This window comes from Mustelus asterias, chromosome 1 (assembly GCF_964213995.1).
Source record: "Mustelus asterias chromosome 1, sMusAst1.hap1.1, whole genome shotgun sequence".
Lineage (NCBI taxonomy): Eukaryota > Metazoa > Chordata > Chondrichthyes > Carcharhiniformes > Triakidae > Mustelus > Mustelus asterias.
Window position 1 is genome coordinate 124,395,972 of NC_135801.1, and position 12,202 is coordinate 124,408,173.

Below are 12,202 nucleotides of genomic sequence, written 5' to 3' on the forward strand. Positions count from 1 at the left end.
CATCGATGTATCTAGTGTATAGCACCGGTTGAAGGTCCCGTGCGGTGAAGAAGTCTTGTTCGAACCTGTGCATGAAGATGTTGGCATATTGAGGTGCAAATTTGGTCCCCATGGCTGTTCCGTGTGTCTGGATGAAGAACTGGTTGTTGAAGGTGAAGATATTGTGGTCCAGGATGAAGCGGATGAGATGTAAAATTGCATCTGGAAACTGGCAGTTGTTGGCGCTGAGCACTGAGGCCGTTGCAGCAATGCCATCGTCATGGGGGATGCTGGTGTAGAGTGCTGAGACATCCATTGTGACGAGGAGCGCTCCTGGTTCAACTGCTCCATGTGTGCCGAGTTTCTGTAGGAAGTCCGTCGTGTCGCGACAAAAGCTGGGGGTTCTTTGTACAATGGGTTTCAGGATGCCCTCGACATAGCCGGAGAGGTTCTCGCACAGGGTCCCATTGCCCGATACGATGGGACGGCCGGGTGTGTTTGCCTTGTGTATCTTCGGGAGGCAGTAGAGATCTCCAACGCGGGGAGTACGTGGGATGAGAGCACGGAGGGTGTTCTGAAGGTCCGGATCAAAGGTCTTGATCAGAGTGTTGAGTTGACGGGTGTGTTCTTTGGTCGGATCTGCAGGTAACTGTCTGTAGTGTTCCTCGTTGTTGAGTTGTCGGTACACTTCTTTGCAGTAATCCGTTCTGTTCAGTATGACGATGGCCCCTCCTTTGTCTGCTGGTTTGATGACAATGTTGCGGTTGGTCTTGAGAGCGTGGATGGCGTTACGTTGTGCTTGGGTGATGTTCGGGGCTGTCTTGTGAGTGCGGCTGATGAATTTGGTGTTGACGCACCTCCTGACGGCTTGGGCATACATGTCAAGTCGAGGGCAGCGGCCTTCCGGAGGAGTCCAATTCGACTCTTTCCTCTTCGGATGCACTGCGGATCTCTCTGTCGGCTGTTCCAGTCTCGTTGTTGAGTTGTCGGTACACTTCTTTGCAGTAATCCGTTCTGTTCAGTATGACGATGGCCCCTCCTTTGTCTGCTGGTTTGATGACAATGTTGCGGTTGGTCTTGAGAGCGTGGATGGCGTTACGTTGTGCTTGGGTGATGTTCGGGGCTGTCTTGTGAGTGCGGCTGATGAATTTGGTGTTGACGCACCTCCTGACGGCTTGGAACAGCCGACAGAGAGATCCGCAGTGCATCCGAAGAGGAAAGAGTCGAATTGGACTCCTCCGGAAGGCCGCTGCCCTCGACTTGACATGTATGCCCAAGCCGTCAGGAGGTGCGTCAACACCAAATTCATCAGCCGCACTCACAAGACAGCCCCGAACATCACCCAAGCACAACGTAACGCCATCCACGCTCTCAAGACCAACCGCAACATTGTCATCAAACCAGCAGACAAAGGAGGGGCCATCGTCATACTGAACAGAACGGATTACTGCAAAGAAGTGTACCGACAACTCAACAACGAGGAACACTACAGACAGTTACCTGCAGATCCGACCAAAGAACACACCCGTCAACTCAACACTCTGATCAAGACCTTTGATCCGGACCTTCAGAACACCCTCCGTGCTCTCATCCCACGTACTCCCCGCGTTGGAGATCTCTACTGCCTCCCGAAGATACACAAGGCAAACACACCCGGCCGTCCCATCGTATCGGGCAATGGGACCCTGTGCGAGAACCTCTCCGGCTATGTCGAGGGCATCCTGAAACCCATTGTACAAAGAACCCCCAGCTTTTGTCGCGACACGACGGACTTCCTACAGAAACTCGGCACACATGGAGCAGTTGAACCAGGAGCGCTCCTCGTCACAATGGATGTCTCAGCACTCTACACCAGCATCCCCCATGACGATGGCATTGCTGCAACGGCCTCAGTGCTCAGCGCCAACAACTGCCAGTTTCCAGATGCAATTTTACATCTCATCCGCTTCATCCTGGACCACAATATCTTCACCTTCAACAACCAGTTCTTCATCCAGACACACGGAACAGCCATGGGGACCAAATTTGCACCTCAATATGCCAACATCTTCATGCACAGGTTCGAACAAGACTTCTTCACCGCACGGGACCTTCAACCGGTGCTATACACTAGATACATCGATGACATTTTCTTCCTTTGGACTCATGGTGAACAATCACTGAAACAACTCTATGATGACATCAACAAGTTCCATCCCACCATCAGGCTCACCATAGACTACTCTCCGGAATCGGTTGCATTCTTGGACACGCGCATCTCCATTAAGGACGGTCACCTCAGCACCTCACTGTACCGCAAGCCCACGGATAACCTCACGATGCTCCACTTCTCCAGCTTCCACCCTAAACACGTTAAAGAAGCCATCCCCTACGGACAAGCCCTCCGTATACACAGGATCTGCTCGGATGAGGAGGATCGCAACAGACACCTCCAGACGCTGAAAGATGCCCTCATAAGAACAGGATATGGCGCTAGACTCATTGATCAACAGTTCCAACGCGCCACAGCGAAAAACCGCACCGACCTCCTCAGAAGACAAACACGGGACACAGTGGACAGAGTACCCTTCGTTGTCCAGTACTTCCCCGGAGCGGAGAAGCTACGGCATCTCCTCCGGAGCCTTCAACATGTCATTGATGAAGACGAACATCTCGCCAAGGCCATCCCCACACCCCCACTTCTTGCCTTCAAACAACCGCACAACCTCAAACAGACCATTGTCCGCAGCAAACTACCCAGCCTTCAGGAGAACAGTGACCAAGACACCACACAACCCTGCCACAGCAACCTCTGCAAGACGTGCCGGATCATCGACACAGATGCCATCATCTCACGTGAGAACACCATCCACCAGGTACACGGTACATACTCTTGCAACTCGGCCAACGTTGTCTACCTGATACGCTGCAAGAAAGGATGTCCCGAGGCATGGTACATTGGGGAAACTATGCAGACGCTGCGACAACGGATGAATGAACACCGCTCGACAATCACCAGGCAAGACTGTTCTCTTCCTGTTGGGGAGCACTTCAGCGGTCACGGGCATTCGGCCTCTGATATTCGGGTAAGCGTTCTCCAAGGCGGCCTTCGCGACACACGACAGCGCAGAGTCGCGGAGCAGAAACTGATAGCCAGGTTCCGCACACACAAGGACGGCCTCAACCGGGATATTGGGTTTATGTCACACTATTTCACATAAATATTTCTGCTTTTTTCCTCCTGAGTCTTTATCATGCGATCCTAGAATCAGAATTTATGTCACACTATTTGTAACTCCCACAGTTGCGTGGACCTGCAGAGTTTCACTGGCTGTCTTGTCTGGAGACAATACACATCTTTTTAGCCTGTCTTGATGCTCTCTCCACTCCCATTGTTTTGTTTCTTAAAGACTGGATTAGTTGTAAGTATTCGCATTCCAACCATTATTCATGTAAATTGAGTCTGTGTCTTATAAGTTCTGTTTGTGAACAGAATTCCCACTCACCTGAAGAAGGGGCTCAGAGCCTCGAAAGCTTGTGTGGCTTTTGCTACCAAATAAACCTGTTGGACTTTAACCTGGTGTTGTTAAACTTCTTACTGTGTTTACCCCAGTCCAACGCCGGCATCTCCACACCCTTCTTAAACAACAGGACCACATTCACTATCCTCCAATCCTCAGGGACCTCACCTGTGTCCAAAGAAGCGACAAAGATTTCCGTCAGAGGCCCAGCAATTTCATCTCTCGTCTCTTAGAACATAATAGAACATGCCTTGTTCTATTAATCTTGGGATCTTGGGTTCATGTCACACTATCTGTAACCCCCACGACTTGCCTGGGCTTGCAAAACCTCACTAACTGTCCTGGCTGGAGACAATACACATCTCTTTAACCTGTGCTTAACCCTCTCTCCACTCACATTGTTTGTACCTTTAAGGCTCGATTACCTGTAAAGACTCACATTCCAACGATTATCTTGTAAATTGAGTCTGTGTCTATATATGCCCTGTTTGAGAACACAACTCCTCACTCACCTGAAGAAGGAGCGACACTCCGAAAGCTTGTGCTACCAAATAAGCCTGTTGGACTTTAACCTGGTGTTGTGAGACTTCTTACTGTGCTTACCCCAGTCCAATGCTGGCATCTCCACATCACTCCTTCATTGGCACAGGTATGCAATATAAAAATAGGGATATAATGTTGGAATTGTATAAAATACTGGTGAAGCCACAACTGGAGTACTGTGTGCAATTCTGGTCGCCATATTACAGGAAGGATGTAATTGCTCTGGAGAGAGTGTACAGAGGAGGTTTACAAGAATGTTACGAGGACTAGACAAGAGTAGCTATGAAGAGAGATTGGATAGGTTGGGGTTCTTTTCCTTGGAACAAAGAAGGCTGAGGGGTGACTTAATTAAGGTGTACAAAAGTATGAGGGGAAGAGATGGAGTGGACCAGATAGAATTGTTTCCCTTGGCAGAGAATTCTAGAAACAGGGGACATAGATTCAAGATAAATGGCAGGTGGTGTAATGAGAACATGAGGAAGAACATTTTTACACAGAGGATAGTGGGTGTCTGGAATTCACTGCTTCAGTTTGTGGTGGAGACAGAGACCCTAAACTGGTTTAAGTAGTACCTGGATCTGCACCTTAAGTGCTGTAAGATTTTGTTTTAAATGAGGTGGAATTAAATGTACCATTTGTATTGGTTATCATAGAATCATAGAAATCTACAGTACAGAAGGAGGCCACTCGGCCTGTCAAGTCTGCACCGACCACAATCCCACCCAGGCCCCATCCCCATAACCCCATGTATTTATCATAGCTAGTCCCTCTGACACTAAGGGGCAATTTAGCATGGCCCACCCACCTAACCCACACATCTTTGGACCGTGGGAGGAAACCGGAGAACTCGGAGGAAACCCACGCAGACACGGGGAGAACGTGCAAACTCCACACAGACAATGACCCAAGCCGGGAATTGAACCCGGGTCCCTGGCGCTGCGAGGCAGCACTGCTGACCACTGTGCCACCGTGTTGTCCAACAGGTTATATTTATTTTAAATGATGATCTATTCCATTATTACCAAGTTTTAATTAATAGCTTTCTCATTTTAAAGATTCAGTGGTTTAAACTGTTTTCTGAAAGACAATGGTGGAAAAGCTGATCCGTTTCTCAGATTTTATCTTCATACAACGTGATCACACTATGTTGCAATGTCAATCAGCCATTCAAAGTCAATAATTCACTGTAGAGACAAGAGACCATTCTCTGACCACACCCACTGTCAAATATTTTTAAAATCTTGGATAAACTATTTTTGTGCTCAAGGATAAATTTGTTGATATTTTTTCAGTTGCGATTTCACAAAAGGTTTTTTCCAAATTCAAAATATTTGGAAGGAAAGGTTTTAAAATTTGTAAAACCTTCCTCCATTGACACTTCAATTCCTGAAATGTCAGACTTGGACACTTGCTGAACAAAGAACAAAGAAAATTACAGCACAGGAACAAGCCCTTTGGCCCTCCAAGCCTGCACCGACCATGCTGCCCAACTGAACTTACAGGAAACAGAGCCAAATATTTTTTTAAATAATTTGATCAGGGCCATTTTATTGAGAACCAATACCCATCTGCCTATTGTTTTCTCAACATATTCCTCGAAGGAAAAAAACACAATTAGACTCGTATATGTGCATGACATTTTGTACCTTTATTAAAAATACAGCTGGTAAGAAAGCTCGGTTTGGTCATTACATTGTCCACAGATTTGACAAATGTTTAAACTAACTTAATATTACAGAAAAAACAAAAGTGAAGTAATTGAAAAAATATATATATTTAAACTGATAAATTGAAACCGCGACCTCTGAATTTATATTTTCGCAATCTGCGCTTAATTTGAAATTTGCTCAGACATCTTAAGAGCATTCAACAGCAGGACAAATAGTCAAATAAGCAAAATGCTGCGGATGCTGGCATCTGAAACAAGAACCGAGGATGCTGGAATAACTCAGCAGGTCTGTCGGCATCTATCAAGAGAGAAACAGGATGAATGGTTTGAGTGCCTTCAGTTCTGACGGAGGGAGAATGTGTCATAGCAAAATAAACTGCAGCTAAAAGTAGCAACTTTAGGAACAAGTGACGGAGTGTTTGGTGTGAAAGAGGGAGGGGCTTTTTAGCATTTAGGCAATACATGTGTGAATTTTTTTTTTTAAAAGTGGGAGTTTAAGATGGAGGAGAAAGGTCAAAATCTAAAGTTGCCGAACTCAACGTTGAGTCCAGAGGGCTGCAACGCGCCCAGCTGGAAGATGAGATGCTGCTCCTCCAGCTTGCACCGGGCTTCACTGGAGCCTTGCAGTAGGCCAAGGAGGGGCATGTGGGCATGACAGCAAGGTGATGAGTTATAACAAATACTCAGTTCCTTTCATTATGCCAGCTCCAAGTTACAGCACCAACTGCTCCATTTATCTGCTGTATTTACTTACAAATAACTATTTCCCCAACTCAGTTCTGCAGCAAATTTAAACATCCAAGTCAAAATCAACTATCTGAAAACAAGGCACTTGAGAATATATATTCACCTCAGGAGCTTGCAATTTGGTTGTCCATTTTGTTCTCCAACCAATTTTGATTTTTACTTTGTTTCAATGAAAAAGAAAATTGGTGGACTGTAGGTCGGACAGGTTCCCGATTTGATAACTCCCAAGAAAAGTTTTTTTTTAATGTTCTAATTTGTTTCTTATAAAGAACCAGTTGCATTATGGAACTGCCTACTTGCCACAAATACAAAAGAAAGAGTTGGGAATAAAGTTCAAACTGTAATAATTTAATCAGGGCCATGATTATAGCATCAATCTCAGTCTGTAACCAATACCAGCTGGTAACAATGCCTTAGAGCACAATGATATATCAGAAAATTAACAGCAATACCATTCTTTCCTACAGAGGTTCTATTGGCATGCATGTAGAACTTACAAATCAAAAGCATACAAGATTCCAGTCTTACAACAATGTAATTACCTTGTGCTAAATGTTGTAATGCTCATGAGTACATAAGCAGCTTGAGAATGATCTAAGGTTGTCATACAAATTATGATATTAACAAAATAGAGATATTTTTGGATTCATTAAATGATTCTCCATCAGCTTGGGAGAGGAAAATTATACAAGCAAAGTGCATCGTTTTATCTGGTACTTTGGTCATTGGACATATTGAAGATATTTACTGTGCTCTGTGGTGAAGTTCTATCCAGATGCCACCCTGTGGACGCAGAATCAATTCACCCACAATGTGGAGCTCTTCGCGACTTTGCTTTGCTTCTACGTGGAATCGCCGAAGAATGGAGGACAACATTACCTTCTCCTCCATTATTGCATATTTTTGACCTAAATGAAATTTTTTAAAAATTTACTTATTTTCAAATCATCACTGAAACCCGCACAATTATGGTGGACTGGGTTTTCAATCTTTGAGGCAGGAATCAGGAGTCAGAGGAATTTCCTGATGATGTGATCCTGCCTCCTATCCTGCAGTGCCCACTGCTGCTATTTCCATCCAGGGGAGACAATGATAACCTGGAGTTGCCTCTCACAGTAGACTTGAGGCAAAGATGGAAGCAGGTCAATGCTGAGGCAGCCAGGTCAAAGGGCTCATCATGGTCGAGTTCTGCAGATCGGTATGAGGCCTCCTAACCCACACCCCCTACCCTCTCACCCCCTCACATCCCCAAATCACCCATCCAGTATCCACAAAAAACAACACTCACAAGCCCTATAATATGAAGTCATTGAGAAGCTCATAAATCTGTCAAAATAAATAAGCTCACACATCCTCTTGACACCTATGTCAACAACCTCTGCTGAGCAGAATTCATTGATAGGTTGGAAGTCAGCCAGGCATTCATAATGACATTGCATTAAATAATTGTGTAAACAGAGCTGTTATGTGAAACCTACATAACTTGTGCTATTTTCATACATAACATGGGAAGCTTTTTCCCAGGTCAGAGGTGATGATCACGAGGGGTCACGGGCAGAAGGTGAGAGGGGCGAGGTATAACTCAGATATCAGAGAGACGTTTTTTTACACAGAGAGTGGTGGGGGCCTGGAATGCGCTGCCAAGTAGGGTGGTGGAGACAGACACGCTGGCATCGTTTTAAGACTTACCTGGATAGTCACATGAGCAGTCTGGGAATGGAGGGATACAAACGAATGGTCTAGTTGGACCAATGAGCGGCACAGGCTTGGAGGGCCGAAGGGCCTGTTTCCTGTGCTGAACTGTTCTTTGTTCTTTGTATGACATCATATTTCATCATGATATATGAAATAGTATCTTTTGTACTTAGATTGTACATGGTTCCAGCCACAAAACCATGGTCATTGACATCTCTGAGCAAGTATAATTCATGTTGCCAAGCAACACTGGTCCAATTCCATCAGAATCGCAAAACGTCTAAAATATCCATCTCGGCAATGGTGTCAGAAACATTGTGAAACCAGTCTGCAATCCACCCCCTTAATCTACCCTGCTGGAAATTACCAGCACCAGAAATGGAGGCAAAAATACCAGCTTCGGATCCCATCCACCATTTCTAAAGCCCTCCTGGCTCCAAGGAAAATCTGATCGAGTGTCCTTAATATCATAAAGCATCCTAAAGCACTTTACAGGACTGTGAGGAGAGATGGGATGAGGAGAGATGGGACAAGTATCAAAGAAGTGACTGTCAGCCTGGTTAATGACTGAGGAGGGAAAGCAGCTAGTGTTCCAGCGCATGCCACTTCAGTAGGTGAAGGTTTTATGTCTGATGGCGGAGCTGATGGGAAGGACTTAAAAAGAGGCCAGAGTGAGAACAGAGAGGGCACACACGGAAGGAGGCTGCAGTGATGGGAAGGAGTGAGGCCAATAAATAACTCTTGGACAAACAGCACCATTTTGATTGTTACGTAATCTCTGGTGGAGGTTCCCAGGGCAGAGGAGCAGGATTTAGATCAGGTTAAGATGTAGATGCCAACATTTGGATAGGATTCAGCAAATGGAGGGTAGGGCTTGGAAAGCCATCGAGCAGTGGAAAGGCCCAGCCAGGAGCTCACTACATTCTAGGCTTCAGTGGCACGGGGAGAAGAAATGGGGAATCTTGGTGGTGGCTGGAATGTGGAGTTTGAAGCTCAGCTCAGAATCAAAAGGGACACTGTGATTGTACACCATTTCATTCCAACCTCAGCCAGATAAGAGAGGGAGGCGGATGGACATATATAACAGCAAAGAGTTGGACGTGGGGGTGTTGTGCAGGGGCAGAGGAGGGAGGTGCTACAGAGCATCAGATTCAAGAGGGAAGGAAGAAGGATCTAAGAGGAGGGTGCAGGTTGCAAGCCCAGAAGTGATGTCGGTGGTTTTGTGTTTCGAGTGAAAGGATCATTGTGGGCTCTCCGAGTGGGTGCATAATATGTTGGTGCTTTCAATCAGTTACATGGGTTTACTCATCATGAGGACTGGCAGAGTTCCCAATATGCAGATTCTGTTTCTGATTTAAGCTGAATCAGAACTAAGGAAAGCAGCTGATGTGCCAATCCTGTAACCTCTGCCACTGCTTAAAACTCAGACATCTGGTCTTCATAAGTACAGTGTTACCTCGATTTAGGAATAGGCCGGCTGTCAACCTTAAAGGAGGGGATTGGGGGAAGCAGCAGCAGGAAGATTAAGCTATTTAACAGAGTCGGAGACACCAGAGCAATGGTACCACAGTGAGAGGTTGGTGTGTGAAGGCTGAGGCTAGAGTCCAGGATACAGACTGGTGAATGGTTATGATGAACTAAGCCACAGGCCTCTTTAAGTAACAAGTGTTTGCTCATTATTTTCTTTTCAAAGTGGCATATGACAGGGCAGAAATTTTTCCAAACAAACATTTAGAAAATTTACTCTGAGATGCAATTAGTCCAAACAAAACATAATCACCCAACCCATCGAACACAAAAATCACCCACAGCCGTTAAGACTTACTGACAAAAAGATTATTATAGGGAGATGTATTGAACTGGTGAAAATTCTGGCCTAAAGTTTGCACTGGAGTTAACACAATCCAGTCAAACATCAGGCAAAGTATTGCAGAATTTGAGATGCAAATGTCATCAAGCGTAAGTGGACAGTTTACTAAATTTAATGCTGTTCTAAATTTAATGCTGAAACATTTCACTGGAACCCCTCCCCCCACCTGCCATGCCCCAGATTGATACAGAAAATATGTCCAGTTTTTGTCAGTTGTGTCATTTTTGGCCATTCAACGAGGTTTATCACAACTCAAAAATCTGAGGCAGGAGTAGGCCACTCAGCCTCTGGAGCCTGCTCCATCATTCAATAAAATCATGGCTAATCTGACTGTGGCCTCAATTCCACTTCCCTGATTCACCTTCCTTCCAGGTCAAAACTGGGTTCACTTCTCTTTGCCACTCAGGCACCAGTCAGGACATTTTACATATTTTACACGTGACACATTTTACACATGTTGCGTATTTTACTTACTAAGAGACTGACTGGTGTTGACCAGTGAAACTAATAAATAATTCTGTATAGTCATTTTCAGTGATCTAAACTCAGGCTACTCACAGGTGGGAGTCCAGACAGTTTTCAAAGATGTTTGTTTTTTGTAATAAACCTTTTTTTTGGTTGGATGAATAAAATACCATCATGTTGCCACTCTTTAATAGAATTAATCGTTTTTAATGCAACAAATAACAGGCTGCCCGATTGTTGCCCTGATCCATCTAGGATTTTACACTTGTGACTATGTAAACCAAAGTGGGTGGAAACCTAAACCGTAACTTTACTTTGGAAGAAGAGCACAATTTCAATGACAATTTGCATCCAGATTCCTGATTACATCCAAAGCAGAAACACTGGCCACATGGCTTTAAAAAATTAAAATAAAAGCGATGTGGTTATGTTAAAAACTTGGTTTATACTTATTCACATATAGCTGCACTGGGTTTCCAAATGTACTGTACTCCAACTATACAGGCACTGTACACTAGCCGGGTGTCTATTCTACTGTGGGGCATACATACCTATGCAGTTTCTGACTCCAGCGGAAAATGGAATAAATGCATATGGATTCATTTTAGTTGAATTCTCTGGTAAAAATCGCTCTGGTCTAAACTCTTCAGGATCTGGGAAATACTTGGGATCCCTGTGTAGAGCGTAAGGAATGATCATGGCGTTGACTCCTTTGGGTATTTTAAAACCTCCTGAAAGACAGAAGTTGAATAACGTAGCACTGATTGATAACTTTAAAATATTGACTAATGAGCTACCCTTAACAAAAAGTCACAGAAAAATTAAAATCATTACAGGGTGGTAGTAAGTTTTAGGTAAGAAAAATGACAATGTAAGATGCTATCTTGAGGCTAGCAAAAGGAGTCTTACTGAACGATCATGATATATATGCAGTATGACCACATTTTCCCCCTTTTCAGATTATGGCTATTTTCTTGGAAAAAAGTGGAGGAAAAATTTTCAGGCAGATCGATAATCTGACAAGTTGCAATGTGACTGCTCCTACCATTGGCCTAGCCACCTTTACACAACAAATAGGATGGTTAGTCTTACGTGTTGAAAGAGTTTTATAAACTAGGGGAGCCGCAGATGGATTGGAGGGGTGGTTTGGGTACACCAGTCAGACAGACTCCTGGACATAATCCAGAATTCAGTCACAAATGGCTGGAGAACTGTTCAAACCTTGCAACATCTGACACACAAACAAGACTGCTACCAGTTAACCAAGGGTTCATTGCCATCAAGCAGTTCATAACAGCAATGTCAATTTGGGCAGTATATGATCCCATTTCATGCGCCTGAGCCCTCCAATATACCACAGCTTTGTAACACATCTTCACGTGTTCATTTATCGATGGCGACATTATTAATCTGCAAATCATTTTTTCCAGAAACCATTGATAAGACAATTTGGTAGCTCTCATGCTTAATGATACCTACTACCAGTATTAACAAATTTAACTCCTTGTGTCTGCAGACGTAATCCTTGGCAAGGTTTAAAATAACTTTGTTTGAACAGACTGACTGGAGCCCTGTGTGTTGTGACACATGGCATCACCATGTCATTACTGCCAAAATGAGACAGGTGCTAAAGCCAGCGGGATCTAATGCAGCAGACACTTACCCACTTCCCAAAAGATATGGAAGTCAAGGCTTGGGTATCTCTCACTATGCTCTACCCTAGCTGCAGTTCAC

At 44.6% G+C, this 12,202-nt stretch overlaps 1 protein-coding gene across 1 annotated transcript in view; it reads right to left on the bottom strand.

Moving 5' to 3' along the window:
* Positions 1-5,649: 5,649 nt before the first annotated feature.
* LOC144497176 (cytochrome P450 4V2-like) overlaps positions 5,650-12,202 on the bottom strand; it is a 39,040-nt gene continuing 32,487 nt past the window's right edge. The window contains exons 10-11 of the mRNA XM_078218014.1: positions 11,020-11,199; positions 5,650-7,346 (exon numbers count right to left, since the gene is read on the bottom strand). Coding sequence (XP_078074140.1) covers positions 7,183-7,346; positions 11,020-11,199 — 344 coding nt within the window. The 3' untranslated portion in view covers positions 5,650-7,182. The remainder of the gene's footprint in view (positions 7,347-11,019; positions 11,200-12,202) is intronic.